Source organism: Xyrauchen texanus, chromosome 12, assembly GCF_025860055.1.
Source record: "Xyrauchen texanus isolate HMW12.3.18 chromosome 12, RBS_HiC_50CHRs, whole genome shotgun sequence".
NCBI classification, from domain to species: Eukaryota; Metazoa; Chordata; class Actinopteri; order Cypriniformes; family Catostomidae; genus Xyrauchen; species Xyrauchen texanus.
The window spans coordinates 39,605,615-39,626,205 of record NC_068287.1 but is presented as its reverse complement, the minus strand read 5'-3'; the positions used below and the strand labels follow the sequence as shown (position 1 = coordinate 39,626,205).

Genomic DNA, 20,591 nt, shown 5'->3' with positions numbered 1-20,591 from the left:
AGGCTTTCTCTTTAAATGCAAAGCGATTGAATGCCCATTCCCAAAAATATGGTGACTTTTTGCATAACCGTGACAGCAAAGATACTCGGAAATCAACATATTTATATTAGCAAGCCATCTGTATCTCTTTGCAATGTTAAATGGTGGTTTCTTCAAGATTTTCAGTGATAAGTTACGCATACCAGTCTCTCTCTATCCACTTGGGCATTGTTTTCTTTATTTTAGTTTTTCTGTTCTGCATCCCAGACCAGAATACATACCCCCTCGCATCATTTTTTTTTCATGTGACAGTCAGAGCAACATTGGTAGACAAGGTGAGCGGTAGCTATTATGGTAACACTTGATTAAAAAAATTAAAAATGCATTTTTAACCCATTTAAAATGCTAAGAAAATGTTAAGTTAAATTAAATCAAATAAAAGTTCTTTAAAATACATCCTTTCATTATTATAGAAAAACAGCGAATAACTCTGGAGCTGTAACCACATTCACTTGCAATTACTGTGGCATGGATTGTCACTCAAGGTTTGGCCTACTAAGTCATTGTAGGCACTGCAAAACCTACAGTTGAACTCGTAAGGTGCAAACAATTTGTCTTTCAAGACATACAGGCCTATACATTTCATTATTGCTTTGTATGGCATTAGAGATTTAAAAAGTATGATTTTGATATATTTAACTTCATTCTAGTTGGGCACCACCTGTACTGGATTTGTAGCTGACTGGAATTTATTTTTATTTTAATAATATAATTATAATTTTGTATTATTATTATTGGCTTAATGGTGCACTCAGTAAACTCAAAGACATGAATTGTAATTTTGCAATATATGTATGAAATCATGAGCACTCACATTAAAATGAAGACTCCAGTCATATCAGTAACCTTATAAAAGCGGTTTAATTCTACATGGAGAGGGTCCACACATGGGGGCTGCCATGTTTGAATCCCATGACCACCCAAATACTACTCGCTTAATCTCAGTAACAGTCCTGTTATTGGATACTTTCATTCATTAATTAAAGATATCATGGCTGACTGTGAATCCTGAATTTCTACAATGGCATCTGAAACTGAAAACTATTGATTTTAAATGATGCAGCATCCAAGCCACTAGGTGTCAGTGTAAGTCCAAGATGACACAAAGACAAAAGTTAGTTTTGAGTGCACCTTTAAATGGTCATCAGTGGTTAATATGTGACAATATATTTATCCATTATTTAAAACATTGGCTACTCTCAGGACCTGCTGTCATTTCTGGAACTCACAAATGAATGGCGAAATGAATTGAAGTCACCCACAAAATGTTTTCAATTTTATTTACTGTACATACAAGCAAAAAAGTGTATTTGTCACAGGTGAGGAACAACAGAGATGACAAGCGATGTTCGACTATCACCACACGACCCAAACATGTCATTTAGGCTCAGCTTTGATTTCTGCCATGCTAAAAGCAACACCTAAAGCACGTGTTCAGATGAACAGGTTCTATCCCTACAAAAGCGTTAACTGTAGCAGTTGTGAATGTAAACCAATACTGTCTCTAAAAATACACAAAGGCCTCAGAACAGAGTGAAGAGAGCTCGGCGCAGATACGGAAGCAAAGCCAGGTGCCCTTTCCTTTTCCCACCCGGTTGGTTACAGGACAAAAAAGCTTTGTAACAGTAGTTTTCTCAGAACTTAAATAGATAAGTCATTTACTCACATATCACTGTCATTCTATGGAAGATAATGCAATGAAAGTGAATGGTGACTGAGACTGTCATGTCAGTCCCTAGCTTTCTACCTAACATCTCTCCTTTTTTTGTGTGTGTGTGTGTGTTCCACGGAAGAAAGGTTTATCTTTGGGTGAACTATCCCTTTCAAATGAATTCTTCTCGCTGTTAGTGCAATGACTGCTGTGGATGGAACGTGTAGCGGTTCAGACATGTGTATTTTCATTACATGCTTTAAAAGTCTTCGATTAAAGCATTACTGAACATAATCAGAAATGTCATCCTTCAATGATTGTTTGATCAAAATGACACAAGGACAAACTTAAAAAACTTTTAGTTCTCCTTACCTTGCTTAGAAAGACAATATCTGCTTCACTACTGCAAATTGTATTATTCAGAAGACACTTGGTCCTGACTAGTTACAGAAGTTACAGAAATCTATTGTAATGTTCTTGTGTTCCTTTGTCGACTTACACCGTAAGACCATAGCCACTGAAAAAGCCATCTGCACTAACGGACTCTTTAAAGGTAACGGTCAAGGAATCAATAGTCACCTCAGTTACAATTACCTTCCCAGGATGCGCTGTGGATGTGGAGAGAGCTTGTGATTGGTCAGTTTGGACCTGTAATGTTGTGCATTCTGCTGTGACATCAACATTCATTTCTTCCTTGTCTTTGTCTTTGTCCTCTGAACTGTCTAACTGACCTTCTTTGACCTGGTTCTGTCCACATCTAGCACTCAAATGTACCTCAATAACTGAAGGTCTGTTCTGTATTTTGTCAAACATAACTTCCTCATTTGTTTCTTTTTTGGTGATGTTTTGCAGTGACTGTTCAGTGTTTGTTGTGTCATGTAATACTCGTACAGAGTCTTCACCCCCTGTGTTGATTGTGTCTGACTTGTTATTTTGTGTGTTTGTGATTGGACTGTTTTCCGGCCTTTCTGTTTCTCCTAAAACTAGACCTATCATGAGGCAGGTGTCCTCACTTGGCTTGTCAATGTAGTCAAAAATGGAAGAGCAGTTCTTAGTGTCCTGGGCGATAAAAACGGTTTCCTGTTCTGTGGAAGAGTTGTAGCCTTCGGACATCTCATTTCCTGATAGAGAAAGACAAAAAAACTCACAATAAGGAATCTTTTGCATACAAGTGTTTATTTACACACACTTGTGTCAGTCCAAATAGCTATGACTTCCTTCTGTGGAACACTACATGAGATATTTAGCATAACTTCCTGGTTTCTTTTCCATACAATGGAAGTGAATGGTGATGGGGCTGTCAAGCTCTAAAAATGCACATAAATGCACAATAAAAGTAGCTTATACAAAGTATGTGCTATTTTGACGTTAAACCTGGTGACACATCTTAAAGCAACAAGTTTGAATGTACGCAAAAGAGATTTGTGAGCTATAGCAGTGGGGAAGGCTTCAGAAGACTTTTTTTGTTAATGTTTTGAGCTCAACAGCTCTTAAAGAAAACCTAGGGAATTTATATTCTGATATAGTTTTACGTCCCCTCACAAAATGTTTTACCCAATCCTTATGAAAATTAACCATGGTTTTACTTCAGCAACCATAGTTGAACTATGGTGTTGGTGACGTTAATTTGTATTTTATGGTTCATTTTTAGTAAATAAAGCTAATGCAAGGGAACCCAAAATGATCTCGAGAACATCCAAAACTGTTTGTGAGGAAACACAAAACTATTTCATAAAATAAATTCCCTCCCTGCCCTTTAAAGGGACAGTTCACCCAAAAATGAAAATTCTCTCATAATTTACTCACCCTCATGCCATCCCAGTGTATGACTTTCTTTCTTCTGCTGAACACAAATGAAGTGCTTTAGAAAAATATCGCAGCTCTGTAGGTCCATACAATGCAAGTGAATGGTAAACAGAACTTTGAAGGTTCAAGATCAATATTCAAGTCCTTTTTTACCATAAATTCTTCTCCCTGCCCAAAAGGTGGCAATATGCATGAAGAATACAAATAGCAAAAAACTAAACAGAAGAATGTGAAAGTGAAAGTGGAGATTTTTAGTAAATAAATACTTAAATATTGATCTGTTTCTCACCCACACCAATCATATCACTTCTTAAGATATTCATTTAACCACTGGTATCATATGGAATACTTTCATGCTGCCTTTATGTGATTTTTGGACCTTCAAAGTTCTGCTCACAATTCACTTGCATTGTATGGACCTACAGAGCTGCGATATTTTCCTAAAACACTTATGTTCAGCAAAAGAAAAAGTCAGAGAATTTTCATTTTGGGGTGAACTATCCCTTTAAGGGGCTCCCCATTCACTTTTATTGTATAGCAAATAGCAAACAAAACATTCTGCAAAATATCACCTTTTTATCTCCTGTTTAAAATAATCATATGGGTTTTAAATGATATGTGGTTGAAAACTGATGCCAGATTAAAACATTTTCAGATGAACTATTTCTTTACAGAGCTAACAATGAGTGCGTTTACATGTACACCAATACACCGATAACTCCTAAAAATCAGCTTAAACTTGTCTACATGAGATTTGAAATAATACATTTTTTATTATGTTTTTAACAAAAAACATGAAGCATGCACAAAACACATTTACACGACCACACACGTTGTTGTCTTATTACGCATAATCGTTGTATGAATGTGCATGTAAACGCGTGCTCCGTATTTCAGAGTTGAGGAAATTCAAGAGTTACAAAACCCCCAATTTCTCAAATCACACGTTCATATTAAACACATTGTAACAAAGTACAATGGAAAGGAGGAGGCGAGAACCGGCTTAACAATATAAATAATCTTTTAATAAAACAAAAAAGACACAAACATAAAAACATGCAGGACAGCTGCCTGTAACGCTCTCTCCCTCAAACTGCCACCTTCGGTCGCCTTTATCCCTCTCGAGGGCTTGATTAGCCTGATTAGGGGCCGGGTGTGCAGCATCACGACCCGGCCACGCCCTCCTCCCTGCCACACCCCTCCCTCCTTCAGACCGGGGAGCATGACTTACATCGTGCCCTTCTGGCCCCGGGCCTCTTCGGACCTGGGAGGGTGACAAGGGGAGGGAAAAACAGCAAAAAAAAAAAAAACGAGAGGGAAAGGCCAACGCGGAACGCCAGCGGCAGAGAGAGAGTGATAAAAAAAAAAACGTATACGCCGGTTCTCTGATATGCCGCAGCCTGGTCCTCAGACACTCCTCCACCCTCTTGTGGACGACAGCCACGCCTCCTCAGGCGGATCGGAGCCCTGCATTTTTGGTGGATGGTAGGGGTCTCCCCCGCCCCTGGCAGGGGTTCTCCCGCTCCAGACGGTCGGTCAGGAGCCCCTCCCCACTCGTGGTTGGCGGTCTTCTCTTGACCCTGCCATGTTTTAGCGGCCGGTAGGGGTCTCCTCCGCCCATGGTAGCAGCCCTGACCTCTCCTGGTGGTCAGCTAGCAGCCCCTCCTCTCCTCGCGGTTGGCGGCCGTTCCTCTGCTCTCAGGTGGCAGGGCTCCTCCGTCCCCCAGCAGATGGCCGCGGCTGCTCCGTTGGGGTGAATGGTAGTGGCGAGGTCTCAACTACGGCACATCCCCTTCCTGGGTTTTCGGCACCAGTGTAACAAAGTACAATGGAAAGGAGGAGGCGAGAACCGGCTTGATGATATAAATAATCTTTTAATAAAACACAAAGACAAAAACATAAACACATGCAGGGCAGCTGCCCGAAACTCTCCCTCCCTCGAACTGCCACATCTGGTCGCCTTTATCCCTCTCGAGGGCTAGATTAGCCTGATTAGGGGCCAGAATGCAGCATCACGACCCGGCCCCACCCTACTCCTTGCCACACACACATGTTATCCTGTTGTTATTGTGATTCAGAAATTGTATAATATGGTTTCCCTAACAATATTTTTCAGAATGGCCCCCACTGAATATGCTATGCAGAGTATCTTAGCAACAGTTGTCATACCGATGTGATGCAACACCTACCACTTGGAATGTCCTGGTGCTCGTTTGTGTTCTCTTCATTTTCCCACATCTTCTGCCTCTTTTTCATCTGCTCCTCTTCCTCGTCTCCACCCCACCCTTTCTCTTTAGAGTCTTTTGTAGGCACTGCACTTCTTCGTTGATGGGATAGTTTAATGTCATCTCGGAGTTTGGACTTGTACAGCCTATTCTTGCTTTTCATTATGCGACGAAAGCCAATTTCTGTCCCCTGCATGGAACGGGTGAGTGACAGGCGGATTCTAGGGACGGCCTTTTCTGGAACCTTGTGGGCACTTCGAAGGTCCATAGGATAGAGGTTCTGTAAGGGGGTTGAAGTTATGCTGTTTATCAGAAGTTACCAATATTGGTCAGGCCACAATTGGTCAGTTGTTTCTAAAATACTGAAGTGTCTTCACAACTGTTGCAGTAGATATTGCAACTCTAGAAGGCTCTGTTGATGTGCTTACAGAGGATTGCTGTGGACCATTCCAAGAGGAAAGAGTCAGCCCGCTGTGGATGCTATGCCAAATTTGGACACTGAAGCCAATAATGGACAAACACATTCAAACTAAAATCCCCAAAGCATTCTGGATTCACTGCAGCAGTTTTGGGACACATCAGCACATCAGATATTAAATGTGCACTCGGTCATTTTTTGTTTATGTTACGCTGGCTGATATTTCAGTCGACTTGGACTTATACTGACCCCTATTGGTGTGAAGGTAATTTGAAAATGTACTGATGCCACTGCTAGTCTCAGTTAGCAATTATTAATTTATTCAGTGAAAGGAAGGTGATCGAGATAAATGTAGTAGTTTTTGGTGGTCATTGTGTGGTCATGTGATCTCAACATGTTGGAAAAATAATTCCAAGAGCATTTGTGCATTACAGTTCATAATAACCACCTTAATATCATATGAACTGCTACTGGACATCAAATAAATAAAATAAAATGGAAATATAACATACCCGCAAGATAACGCGACGGGGTCTCAGGCCTTTCCTCTTATAAGCCAATGCTCTATCCTTCTCCTCTCTGTTAAATAGAAAGAGAGAGATGTAAAGAAATAGAGAGAGGGAAAAGGAGAGCACATCCCTCTGCTTCTATTCATTCCCAGTCCAGGTGGTCCACAGAGATAGACTTACTTTTCTTCATAGGCAATGACAAGACGAGGGTCCAATATGTTGTCTTCTGGCTCCCAGGTGCTGTACCTGAAATTCACACAGATAATACCAAATAGGTAATTGAACTGGCACACTTTCACAATTTCATGCATAGATTTTTTTATTTTTTATTTGATTGCTATAGATGAAATCTCACAAAGTGCAGCAATTTTTATTTAATAGTGGTTTTATTAATAGTTTGACGATACTTTTTATTTGCGTTCCAAATATAAAGTTTTATAAACTGTCTTTTCTTGTGGAACATGTCATGACAAAAAGAAAAAGAAAAAAAAGAGAAAGACATCTAAATATAATTTTCATGACAATTAAACACGTGTCTCAAATAAATGCAAAAATGCAAAAGCAATAAGGATTTACTGTAAAGACTACAATATTAGTATATGATGTACTTTTAATTTAGCATTTGCAACATTGTACTTACTATGTACATATGTGTTGTCGCATTGTATTTACATTGAACCCTTTTAGCTAGGAATATGTTTTTAATGATTTCCTGTTCTTATTTTCTATTTAAATAATAATAATATATTAAAAACGTTATTTTTATTATACATTTTTATTGGATATTTTCAGGGATGCAAAGATGAGAAAGTCATAGCAGGTGTTCCAGATGTATAATTTCTGTTGATTTGTTGTTGTTGTATTTATATCGTTTTAAACTTTTTATAGCTTGTTTAAACTTACAGTAAAATGATTTTAATAAGGAAACTGTAGAACATTTCCCCAATCAATTTGGGCAAATTAGCTTCAGAAAAGTTTACTTTAGCTGAAAGGTGAGTACTTTGCATCCCTGTATTTTATTAAATATTTATTAGATATCTGATTAGAAGATTTTTTTAAAGATTTCCTGTAATGCAGTACCTGCACTTAATTACATATACAATTACACTGGTAACCTTACCTCTATCCCTAAATCTAACCCTAAGCCTAACCCTAATCTTAAACCTATGTGTACATCAACCTCAGCAGCAGCAAATCTGAATCTTGTGAGAATTTTGCAGAATAACATATAAATACATTGTATGTATTATAATGTTAGTACGTAATAGTTAAAGACACCTAATATAAAATACTGTCTTGCAGTAATGAGAATCTAATGATAATAAAAGCCTACATTGTGCTGCAGTTATAGGAGATATTTCATCTTTTACAAAACAACTAATTTGCATTTTTCTCATATGATAATAAGACTTACTTAGGGGACCACCCTTGCCACTTTAGCAGATATTCCACGTTTCCCTGAAACGAGAGAAAATGAAACAAATTGACAGAAGTAGTTTCACTTTGAAAGCTCAGATGAAGCCATACACCTGAGTAGATGTATACAGAACAAACAGAATATAATTCTATATTACAGTATTTAATAGTTCAGAATATAATTCTGCTCCCAACCAATCATTACACACATTTTGCAAAAGCACCCCTGTCTCTTTAAAATGTGAATGCTGGGAGGGTAGTATTTTGACATGGAAGCTGCAGGATGAAAGGCGCTGCGTTCGCATCTGTTCCAGCACGTGATGTTCCAAAAAGGCGAGTTTCAGGAACATTCATGGGATGGAAGTAGGTGGAGCCATGGAGACGCGTAAACAACTCACATTGGCTGCATCCGAAAACGTTGGGAGCCGACTTGCTGCCTTGCCAGTTATTGGCTTAACCACCAGCGACTTTGAATGAATGGACGCTGGTCTCAGAACAGTTTGAAATGTACCTTATCTTCATCCAACCTGCGTATACAACAGCCTCCGAAGGCAGCATATTCCAGTTTTCGGCCGCAGCCATTGTGCAACGTGTGGAGCGGGTGAGGTCCCCACCCCCCCTCGTGCTCAAGCGTACAAAACGAAACCCACGTGCAGATGCAGCGTTAGTCATGATCTTAGTCATCATCAACATCACTAGCTAGTACTGTACCTTACAACATCTTGCTTTATACCACATACAAAATAATAAATAACACAAACATCTACAAAGGTAGATACTTGTTTGCGCGTGCTGTAATAATAATAAGCATGACCTATTTTATTGACTAGGGCCTACTATTTAAATATCACAAACCTTGTTTATTATTCCATTGCATTTAAGTGGTCCAATTATTTGACAACTGCGCGGATGTTACACGCAGATGCATAATCCTCTTTCCCTCTCCTTGACCCTCGCGCGCGTGTAAATAAACTGCGTAGCCACTAAACGCGGCGGTTTTCCGAGCGAAACGCGCATCTATGGCGATGATGAAGCGCGCTCTGTTCTCACACACCCCTGTCCATCCATCGCATTGGCAATTTCAGCTTGAGATGTTACAACAATGCACAAACGTAGGAGAATACGTAAAAATAAATAATACATTTATTAAAATACGGTAAGTTATGCGCAATTGAAAGTTTTGCAGGCGTTAAGTCATGCAACGAAAAAGTTCAGAAATGTTAGGCAAGCTTAGTAGTCACTCGTGAGTCATTCCGGAACTGGCAATATAAGAAAACTGTCATCTGAAAAGGGAAAGTAAACAGCGCGTGCAGAATACATTACAGAATGCATGCCTTAAATAAGCGCAATTATATATGCACGCATCAGCATCGTTACCTTCCTTATCCTCTTCTTCGTAATTGACTCCACGGCAAACACTTGCTCTCCAATTGCTACCAGCTCCATGTTCATGAGATTGTCCAGTGCAGAGAACGCAAATACGGTTTGTCCTTTCTCCTTTCCTCCTCTATCAGGTATGTATGTAACTATTACGCGTAATTATAATAACTATTGTGCGTAGAGTCAGGGAGCGCTTTTGCTGGCTTTGCGGTACTCTTGGTCTAGCTCTGTCGCTGTCCCAGCTCTTTCTGAGTTTTAAAATGTGCGACACATGCACGCAATGTCTTGGCTCGGCGCGTGCACGCTCTACGCGAGTGCGCGCCCACCCACTTCTCCGTCGGCCAGTGCGTTTTGTAGTAGCTGCATCGCGCACGAGTCGCCACAAGAGCTCGCGCTCGCCGAGCAAGGAGCGCGACTGTGTTTTCCAAGAAATGGAAATGAAAGACGGGAAAAGGTGGTCTCTCTTTGTGCGATAAAGGCGTATTAGTGCGATGAGTCACTTTTGAGCAATGCGGGAACGATACGGGAACTCTACTTCCTTGCAGTTCATTATAGAGTTATACGTGGGTGAGGCAAAGCCATATGTATAGAAAGTAAACATACAACAGCAGAATGAAAGCATTTAAAAGTGCTGTTTTCCGAGAAATAGCTACAATGAGTTGTAGTAAACTCTCTAAACAGTTGATAATAAAGCCTGCCAGGAAACCGATTTCCACGGAATTCCGGTGAAAAAAGAATTCCACAGAAAGCTCTGTATATTTCCACAGAGGGAACAAGGGGACGTTCTTCCCATCATCCACCCCTTGCGGAATACACCCCCTATATTTTGGTTCATTTAATATTGCTTTCAGCTACCAATATGTGTTTTGAACTCTTACCTCCGTTAAGTTTGACAGAATTTAAATCCACATATTTCCAGTCTGTCCATCCGTCCACCCATCCGTCTGTCTATATGTCTGTCTTATCCCTTATTTTTTAGTTCAGATTGATAGCTTTCTGGGAGCCACGTTTTATCATATGACTAGGGTTCTGAAAAAAATAATAATACATAAAGAATTAATGTGGAACTCAAAGGTAACTTGTATCAATATCATAGAAAACTAAAACTTTTAGATCACTTTGGTTTTAATAATTCATCTTATTCAGTCCCTTTTATTGAAAATCTAAAGAGAAAATGTGTATCTCATTTTACACATTTGGCAGACACTTTTATCCAAAGCGACTTACAGTGCCCTTGTTACAGGGACAATCCCCCTGGAGCAACCTGGAGTTAAGTGCCTTGCTAATGGACACAATGGTGGTGGCTGTGGGGATCAAACCGACAACCTTCTGCTTACCAGTTATGTGCTTTAGACCACTACGCCACCACCACTTTTAATAACAAATTAATTTTATTCAAAGAGATAGAAATTTTCTTTTTAGACATTTCAATAATCAGGTTTCTATGTATAACTTAACAATGAAACAACACAGGGCCTTAAAGTTTTTAAAAAACAAACTGGATTATTGTTATAAAAACAGCGGACAAAGGTTTAGCCATAGTAATTATGGATAGTAGCAAATATCTTTTTGAAGCGAATCGTCAGTTAAGCAATGTAAAACATTATATGCCTCTTTCAAATGAATTACAGGAAGAGAACCAAAAATGCATAAGACAAGAATTAAATGTACTTGTAAAGCTTGTCTTTAAGGAGGACGCTGGAAACAGAGCTTCCAAAAGAGGTAATGCTTTAATTGACACAGCAGTGCTTACAGTTTCAAACATAAACTTCTTAAACCACTGTAGCTCTCTCATGCAGCCTACGTCAGCACTGGACTGACGTGTCACACTGTCTCTCTCGAGGCTCTGTGGCTGTTGCCTTTTTATGCCGCGCTCCCCAGGCTTACTGAAATTAGACACAGGTGTTAGACACAATCTAGCTCAGGTGTAAGCGCCCTTACCCCTTTCTCTCCCGGACGGGCGCTTGACCATGCCCCCGCTGCCACAGTACTTTATGAGAAAAAATATATTAATAAAAAGCAATTGAGGTACAGTATGCAGTAGTGCAAAAGTGAGTACACCCCTCACATTTTTGTAAATATTTGATTATATCTTTTCATGTGACAACACTGAAGAAATGACACTTTGCTACAATGTAAAGTAGTGAGTGTACAGCTTGTATAACAGTGTAAATTTGCTGTCCCCTCAAAATAACTCAACGCACAGCCATTAATGTCTAAACCGCTGGCAACAAAAGTGAGTACACCCCTAAGTGAAAATGTCCAAATTGGGCCCAATTAGCCATTTTCCCTCCCGGTGTCATGTGACTCGTTAGTGTTACAAGGTCTCAGGTGTGAATGGGGAGCAGGTGTGTTAAATTCACTGGACGTTCAACATGGCACCTCATGGCAAAGAACTCTCTGAGGATCTGAAAAAAAGATTTGTTGCTCTACATAAAGATGGCCTAGGCTATAAGAAGATTTCCAAGACCCTGACACTAAGCTGCAGCATGGTGGCCAAGACCATACAGCGGTTTAACAGGACAGGTTCCACTCAGAACAGGCCTCGCCATGGTCGACCAAAGAAGTTGAGTGCACGTGTTCAGCGTCATATCCAGCGGTTGTCTTTGGGAAATAGACATATGAGTGCTGCCAGCATTGCTGCAGAGGTTGAAGGGGTGGGGGTCAGCCTGTCTCAGACCATACGCCATACACTGCATCAAATTGGTCTGCATGACTGTCATCCCAGGAGGAAGACTCTTCTAAAGATGATTCACAAGAAAGCCCGCAAACAGTTTGCTGAAGACAAGCAGACTAAGGACATGGATTACTGGAACCATGTCCTGTGTTCTGATGAGACCAAAACAAACTTATTTGGTTCAGATGGAGTCAAGCATGTGTGGTGGAAACCAGGTGAGGAGTACAAAGACAAGTGCGTCTTGCCTTCAGTCAAGCATGGTGGTGGGAGTGTCATGGTCTGGGGCTGCATGAGTGCTGCCGGCACTGGGGAGCTACAGTTCATTGAGGGAACCATGAATGCCAACATGTACTGTGACATATTGAAGCAGAGCATGATCCCCTTCCTTCGGAGACTGGGCCGCAGGGCAGTATTCCAGCATGATAATGACCCCAAACACACCTCCAAGATGACCACTGCCTTGCTAAAGAAGCTGAGGGTGAAGGTGATGGTGATGGACTGGCCAGACCTAAACCCTATTGAGCATCTGTGGGGCATCCTCAAACGGAAGGTGGAGGAGCACAAGGTCTCTAACATCCACCAGAGTGGAAGAGGACTCCAGTGGCAACCTGTGAAGCTCTGGTGAACTCCATGCCCAAGAGCGTTAAAGAAACAAAATGGCTGTGTGTTGAGTTATTTTGAGCAGACAGCAAATTTACACTGTTATAAAAGCTGTACACTCACTACTTTACATTATAGCAAAGTGTCATTTCTTCAGTATTGTCACATGAAAAGATATAATCAAATATTTACAAAAATGTGAGGGGGTGAAATTAAAGCACAAGGATGCCAATGCACGTACAATACCCTCCCTCCCCACATCAAGTTATTGTCCATTATCCAGATTGCATGTAATACCTAAAATCTCTAGCGGTTTTCCAATTTTTTAACAAAGAGGTGAGTACTTCCCTCAAAACAGTGCCTCAATTTCTCCAATTCACCAAGTCAAAAACCATAGATATCCACAATGGAACTGAGGGAGGATCATTCCCAACCCACTTCACCATGATGGGCTTTCTGGCCAGCATCCACAGTGATTGAATGACGTCCTCATGCCCTTTGAGATGATCAGGTATTTTCAGGAGCAAACAGAAGAGAGGGTTCTCTGGCAATTGTTAATCTAATGCTTTTGTGATTAACATTTTGTTATTGATTAATATAGTAAACAAATATATTCAACCCCAACATCCAACAACACACCAGTGGTCACACATGATAATAGACACACAAAAAAACTAAACAAATAAATAAATAATAATCACACACATTAACCACTACACCTCTCTCTCCACTGCCCCTCCTCGAGATCCCTACAAAAATGCTAGAAAGTTGCCCCATTTCCCAAATCCATATTTCTCAGTCTTCTAGATGACCCCTCTTCACAACCACCACCCTCCCCCATCTACGAGCACCACTCCTGAAATGGGGTGCTCCAGCCAACTTCTTTCCTCTTAAAAATATTTGTCTGGTGATCATGATGCTGGTTAGGACCACATTTTTTATGTGCTTATTCTCTATATTGATGACCACCCCATCGCCTAAAATAGTCTGTGGTCTGAGTCATGGCAAAATGAAATATGAGTGTCCAATACATCATACATAATACTCTGAACCTTCAACCAAAATTATTAGATCTTAACACACAACCAAAAGAATTGGGTTGTGTCTCCATCTTCTGATTGGCATCCCAAGCAGGTGGGTATGTTTTTTAAGACCAAGCCTACAATCTAGAGGGTGTACAATAGAATCAATTTAAAATCTTGAATTGCATAAGGTGCACCCTTGCATCTCTAGATGCAGACTTCATGTTTTTTTTTTTTAATCCTAGCCCATACTCCCTCCTCCAATACCAAGTTTAAATCTTTCTCCCATAATCTCTTGATAGAAGTTAAAGCTCCATCCCCCAGACTCTGAATTAGCAGGGAGTACTACACTGATGCCTCATGACCTTTTCCAAAAGCAGTACTCTCCACTCCCAGAGTATCTGCCTTTTTAGGGGGGTGTATGCTTCTCCCAAAAAATAGTACAGTGCAGGTGGTGCAGCTGTATACTAAAAACTCAGATCTGGGAATCCCAAAATGTTGAACCAAATTTTCAAAGGATCTCAACACTTAACTCACATATAGGTCACCAAGTGTAGTAACCTTTTATATTCCCATCCAACTCCACAAGTTCTCGTGCTTTGGATTTTTTGATGAATGAGTCATACTGTATGATTTGACCCCTAAGAACCACCCCAAGCCATGCCCACAGAGGATACTGAGGACCAGTTGGTCTCCATATAAACATTGATTTCAGTCTTTAACATTTGTTGCAATTCAGAATTTCTTTTTCTCTGTATGTAGCAACACCTCTAAACTCACCAGGGCGTGATCTGAGACTAAGATGTTTTTAATTGAACAATCAACAACAGATGAAATGAGGGACTTAGATGAAAATGTTTTATATTCCCTTCCAGATGGGTTCAAAAGTCTCCAAATATCAGAAAGACCCAAGATTTTTACACATCCTGTGAACAGAGGGGTTACCAGGATATCATGTTTGGGGGGCATTTGGCTTGTTTGGGGGGGCAACAAAAACAATTGAAACAATCGGCACAAAATTAAGCTATACTACACACAATCTGTTTTAGTGCATATCTTTTTCTAAGCCAGGACCCCAGAGATAGGCACAGGGCCCCTATTAGACTATAGGGCTTAAACTGGATTTTTGTTGTGTCAGACCTCACTCATCTGCTAGCGATGGAAAAATATGCACAAAACAATCCACTTTTAAATTGTAATTTATCATCAGATGCAGAGGCGTTTCCAGCATTGAAGGACATCCGGGGCTTAGCCCAGACAATTTTATTTTCACACTAGCAACCACTTCCCTGTAGTCCAAAGCTGGTGAGAGGGTATTCTTTGAGTTTTGCTCTGGCTGGGCCTGTTTCTACAGTTCCTAAATCTTCCACTCTAGTACTATCCTCAACATCCTCTCTCCTCCCTGAATCATCTGTGATGCAAAAGAACAGATACAGCACATAACTTATTGCAAATCAGCTTCAAACAACTAATTCATCAAGTGCTACATATGTCAAATTGTGGACCAATACCACTGAAGAAAATGTATTGGGAAGAGCAGATCAGTGGGATTACCCTAAGATCTATCATGATTCTTGAATTTTCATGTACATTAACATAAAGTCATCACAAAAGAGTTATATTATAGTGAGTAAAGTGAGGTAAAAAAAAATATTGAATATAAATAATTTATATTTTTTGACATAAATAGTCAAAATGATGGATGAAGATCCTAAGTTAAAGCAATACATGAATGACTTTAGTCTAAGTTCATTGACACACCATGGCATCGAACGGTATATAATTCTCATCATCTCTATGAGAATAATTCATCTGTCAAAATCCTTTCATTAGGATCATTGAGATAAACAATGTTTCACTTTTAACTTTCTCTAAAGTAAAGTGACTTATTAATTGTTACCAGTTTCCATGCCTGATTCTGGCACAGCTGCTGCTCCTCAGTCTGTAGCTCATCTTTGCTACACTCTACAAAACCATTTAATCAAATCAAAGTGTATATTTCCTACAAACTAATATCACAAAACAAGTCACACATACATTTTATGTTAATGCTTATTGGTTATCCTTAGCAAAAACAACACCTGATAAACAAGAAAAGTACACTCAGAACGGGGCTCAAACCGCGGTCTCCAGCGTGAGAGGCAACTGCGTTAACTCGGAGTTACCAAGCTGCATCAATCTAAACAAGGAGGTTAGAGGCTACAACTCTTGAGGTTTAGCCTACTGTGGGTACTGTGAAAGCCAGCTAGATGATGATCTTAAGACTTTAAGGACAAAAACAAATGTGAATTCTTACCCACTGACTTCTTTCGGAAAAATCCACAAAGCCTCATTTGCTTAATTTTTGCTGTCTTTCCTGCTAATTGCCGTTAACTCGCCACTAAGTATTGTCAGTTGATGTCAACGACTGTGCAAGCTCCTCCTCTACCTGCTGCATATTCAACAGAGAGGAAGAAACGGAGTTGCCCATAGGCTACCGACAGCAAAGGAACTTATTCTATAGGCTAGATTATGCCTATGTCTATTTTTACAGGCTGTATGCAGTATGTGCAAAGCCAAAGCACAATGAAATAAGGCAACTTATGATTTCGGGGGTTTACATAGGCTTTTGTCCGGTTTCATATTTGTCAGTCAACTATTCAAAATACATTCGGGGCTACACTCAAAACAACAGATGGACAGATTATTTCTCAAATTCTCAGGGGAGGCAGAGCTTATCCTAGGGGAGGCACTGCCTCCCCCAGCCTCCCCCTAGACACGCCCCTGCCTGTGAAGCATCAGTGTTGCTTTTATATTGCACTTTTAAAATCTCCTCTCAATATTATATCATGAGGGATGCCAGTGGCTTGCAACATCCCTTCAAGATCTATAAAAAAGCCCTGATCATCAACGTTAGGTGCGTAAATATTAGCCAAAATAAGACTTTGCCCCTGAATTTCTGCTAAAACAATAATGACTCTTCCTAATTTATCTTTAATCTGGTTGAGACGATTGAATTGTAGATGTTCACTTAGTGTAATGACTCCCCTGCTCTTACTTGAGCCAGCACTAAAGAAAACCTGTCCACCCCATATCCTCCCAAATTATTATTAACATTTGACATTTTGACATATGAGAAAAAATAGATTGTGGGTCAAAAACAAAATTATAAAGAATACATTCCAACATTAATGCAAGAGTAAACCCCTGAACTTCCTCCAGAACCAAACAAACAGGAAAAAGAAAAACATGCACATTAACTGCACATTAACTAATTTAATTTGTGAGACAGAATTACACAACAAAAGATAATCTATAAAAAACTCTAGCCAATAGGTCGAATAAAAACAAAGAATTTGTAGATTAATCCACATAACTGTGCCGAAGGTGTGTTCCTCCACAAAACAAACTCCTGCCACTAGGCGGAACCAGGCCAAAAAGAAACAAAAAAGGCTCAGTTCCTCGAACAGTCAAGTAAATGTTCAGTGAGTCAGGCCCACTTGGCTGGAATGTGAGTACCACAAAATAACTTACTCCATTGACTTTTTGAAGGACAGTGCTTGCTGTGGGCATGTGAATATTTTATGGCCATCCTTAGCATCTACTCTCAATTTGGCCGTGAACATCAGTGCAAAAGTGACCTTCCGTTGATATAAGAGTTTCTTGCATTCCTCTGGGAACAAGAAAATACTGTGGCTTTTCCAAGAAAGCCTCCCTTTACTCCTCGCCTCGCATAACACAAGACCTTTATCAGATGATCTTAGAAATTTGGCCAGAATTCATCGGGGCCTGTCTCCCTCAGTGGATCACCAAGCCGGAACCCTGTGAGCTTACTCGATTTCCAGCTTATGGCCTGCTATGACTCGGACTCAGAAAGAGCCATCAAGGAATTCCACCATTAAGGACGTTATTTAGCCGACTACGATTCTCCATATCCTCCAGCTTCTCCCAGACGCGCGCCAAATCTGCCTTGGTTGCTAGCGGATTTGCGGCTAATTCCCTGTCCGATGACTCCAGATAATCCGTTTCTTGACATCCCCCACTCTTGTAACCATCTCAGTGAATTTTGTCTCCATGGCAGTGATAATCAATCTATTACAGCAATATCCTCCAAGGTCAAGGGCAATGATCTTCGTCAGCATTGCTGACAAGTTCAACGATTCAAGCCGAATTTCACGCATTTCACTGGCCAAATCTGCTCCCTGGTCTGTGGTCTTGTTAGGGGCATCAGCTTGAGCACGTAAGTGTCTTTTAATGTCTCCAGAGCCTGAAGATTTTTAATTCTTTGATATCTTGTCTTCCTAGAACAGTTAAGGAACAGAGTGTATTGAATGTCACCGGTTTATGACAATAATAATGTTAAAACTAGCAAAGTGCGCAGAGCTCGCCGTTCACATGTTGAACCTCATAAGAATAAGGATATAAAAATGCATAAGTATCCAACAACATAGACGGTTCCCTTTGAAGTTCTGTGTGGTCGACCCATAGTATTGGTCATATTTTGATTATTTTTTAAATCCTCTTATCACAGATGCATCCCAGTTACATAAAGGATAAATATCTGTAAAGGGATTAATGCAAAGGAGAGGCTTGACAATATAAATTATATTTAATTAAGAACTTAACCAAAAGACACAAACACACACATATGATGGACAGCTGCCCGTAAATGCTCTCTCTCTGTCGCGCCACCGTCTGCAGTCAGCCTTTATCCCTCTCGGAGGCTTGATTAGCCTGATAAGGGACCGGGTGTGTAGAATCACAACTCAAGCAGAGTCCCAATGCCAATTAAAAGAGTACTCAAGTAATGAGTAACTCATTACTTTAAAACATGACATAATGGACATTAACTCCCCTATATTCCATTATATAATACACATTTAACATGTATTACAGAGTTATTTTTACAATTATTATTATTATTAATGGAAATTCTATCATCATACACCATCGTGTTGTTACAAACCCATATGAATTTCTTTCTTCCATACAACACAAGGAGATATTAGACAGAATGTTTGTCACTGTTTACTTTCATTGAATGTGTTTTTTTCTATATATTTTGAAAACGAATGGTGACCGAGACGGCCAGTCCCTAATGTGCTGTCTAACATTTTTTTGTTCCACAGAATACAGAAGGTCACACGGGTTTGTAATAACAAGAGGGTTGGGAAATGATGTCAGAATATTAAATTATGTCTGAGCTATCAATTTAAAGGGATAGTTCACCCAAAATGTTTTATTTCTTATAATTTCCTCACCATGCCATCCCAGATGTGTATGACTTCCTTTATTCTGTAAAACACAAATTAAGATTTATAGAAGAATATCTCAGCTCTGTAGGTCCATACACGTGAATGGGTTCTAAAATGTGATGATCCAAAAAGCACATAAAGGCAGATTAAAGTAATCCATACAACTCCAGTAGTTAAATCCATGTCTTCAGAAGTGATATGATAGGTGTGAGTGAAAAACAGATCAATATTTGTCATTTTTTGCAAGACATTCTTCTCCCTGCCCAGCAGGGGGCGATATGCAGAGAAGAACACGAATCACCAAAAACACAAAAAGAATGTGAAAGTGATTTGTTTCTCTGTTTCTCATCCACACATTCTCATATCACGTCGCTTCTGAAGATATTGATTTAACCACTGGGGTCTTATGGATTACTTTTATGCTGACTTATTTTATTTATTTTAGCTTTAAAATGTTGGCACCCATTCATTTGCATTTTATGGACCAAAAGAGCTGAGAAATTCTTCTAAAAATCTTAATTTGTGTTCAACAGATGAAAGAAAGTCATACACATCTGTGATGGCATGAGTGTGAGTAAATGATGAGAGAATTGTTATTTTCTGTCGCTTTAAGGGCTCTTGTCAGATCTGGATGAATTTGTCAATAAGGTTTGGAAACCTTTCTAGTAATTATTACAGTGAAAACATGAAAATGTCAGACAGGGACATTATATATAATGTTGAAATATAAACCAAAGCAAGATCAAATTTGACTAATGCATACTTTCACTATTTCATAGCTTTTAAGGTCCTGCATGGTATTTCAGTGTAGTTAAAGTTTTCAGAGTAGAAAGACTTTAGATCATGAGTTCTGTACAGCAGTACTGCTGCTCATTGTACGCAGAGTACGCTGCCTGTGTAGGGCACCAACCCCGGTCGCGGAACTCTCTCTGTGTCTGAAACTGCCCCCTATCAACTATATTGTGCACTATTTCGGGTGTCCGCCATTTTGTAGGAGTGTCTGAATTCTGAGTGAGCCTCTCATTCCTTACTTTTGTTCACTCATACGTACCCACAATGCACTCTAATTTTGAGTGTACATTTGACGCACATTTGATTACGGTTAATTGCCCATTATCCACCACGGGTAAGACTTACGGGCTGGGAGTTATGGTAAATGGTCTGCACTTATATACTTATATACACGATTGCCATAGCGGCCACACATATCTCATGTACACACCTCGTGCCCCTCGCTGTGCACGCACAGAAAGTTGTCAGTCATGCGAACGGCAGAGCAAAAGGCATTTACGCTTACTTTACCGGTAAAAACTTTTGAAACACTTGACTGAAATGTTTCTCATGATCTTAAATATCTTTTGATCTGAAGGCATATGCTTAAATGTTTCAAATTAATTGTGTAGACCAAAATATAATTGTGCCACCATATTAATTTAGATCATTATAAAACTAAAATTTAATAAAAAAAAGTTTTTGAAATTGATGACTTGGACCAAGCAATAAAGAAAAGCAGCCAATAAGTGCCCAACATAGATGGGAGCTCCTTCAATACTGTTTAAAATGCATCCCATAGTGGTACCTCAAGAAGTTGGTTGAGAAAATATTAAATGAAAA

The 20,591-nt window shown here is 39.7% G+C and overlaps 1 protein-coding gene across 1 annotated transcript; it reads right to left on the bottom strand.

Moving 5' to 3' along the window:
• Positions 1–1,305: 1,305 nt before the first annotated feature.
• On the bottom strand, positions 1,306–9,794 carry LOC127653402 (chromo domain-containing protein cec-1-like). Its single transcript, XM_052140077.1, has 6 exons — positions 9,442–9,794; positions 8,063–8,106; positions 6,829–6,894; positions 6,652–6,718; positions 5,686–6,001; positions 1,306–2,811 (listed from the first exon to the last, which is right to left on the bottom strand). Exons 1-6 carry the CDS (start codon positions 9,514–9,516, stop codon positions 2,186–2,188), a joined length of 1,194 nt encoding a protein of 397 aa, XP_051996037.1. The 5' UTR covers positions 9,517–9,794; the 3' UTR covers positions 1,306–2,185.
• Positions 9,795–20,591: the final 10,797 nt, after the last annotated feature.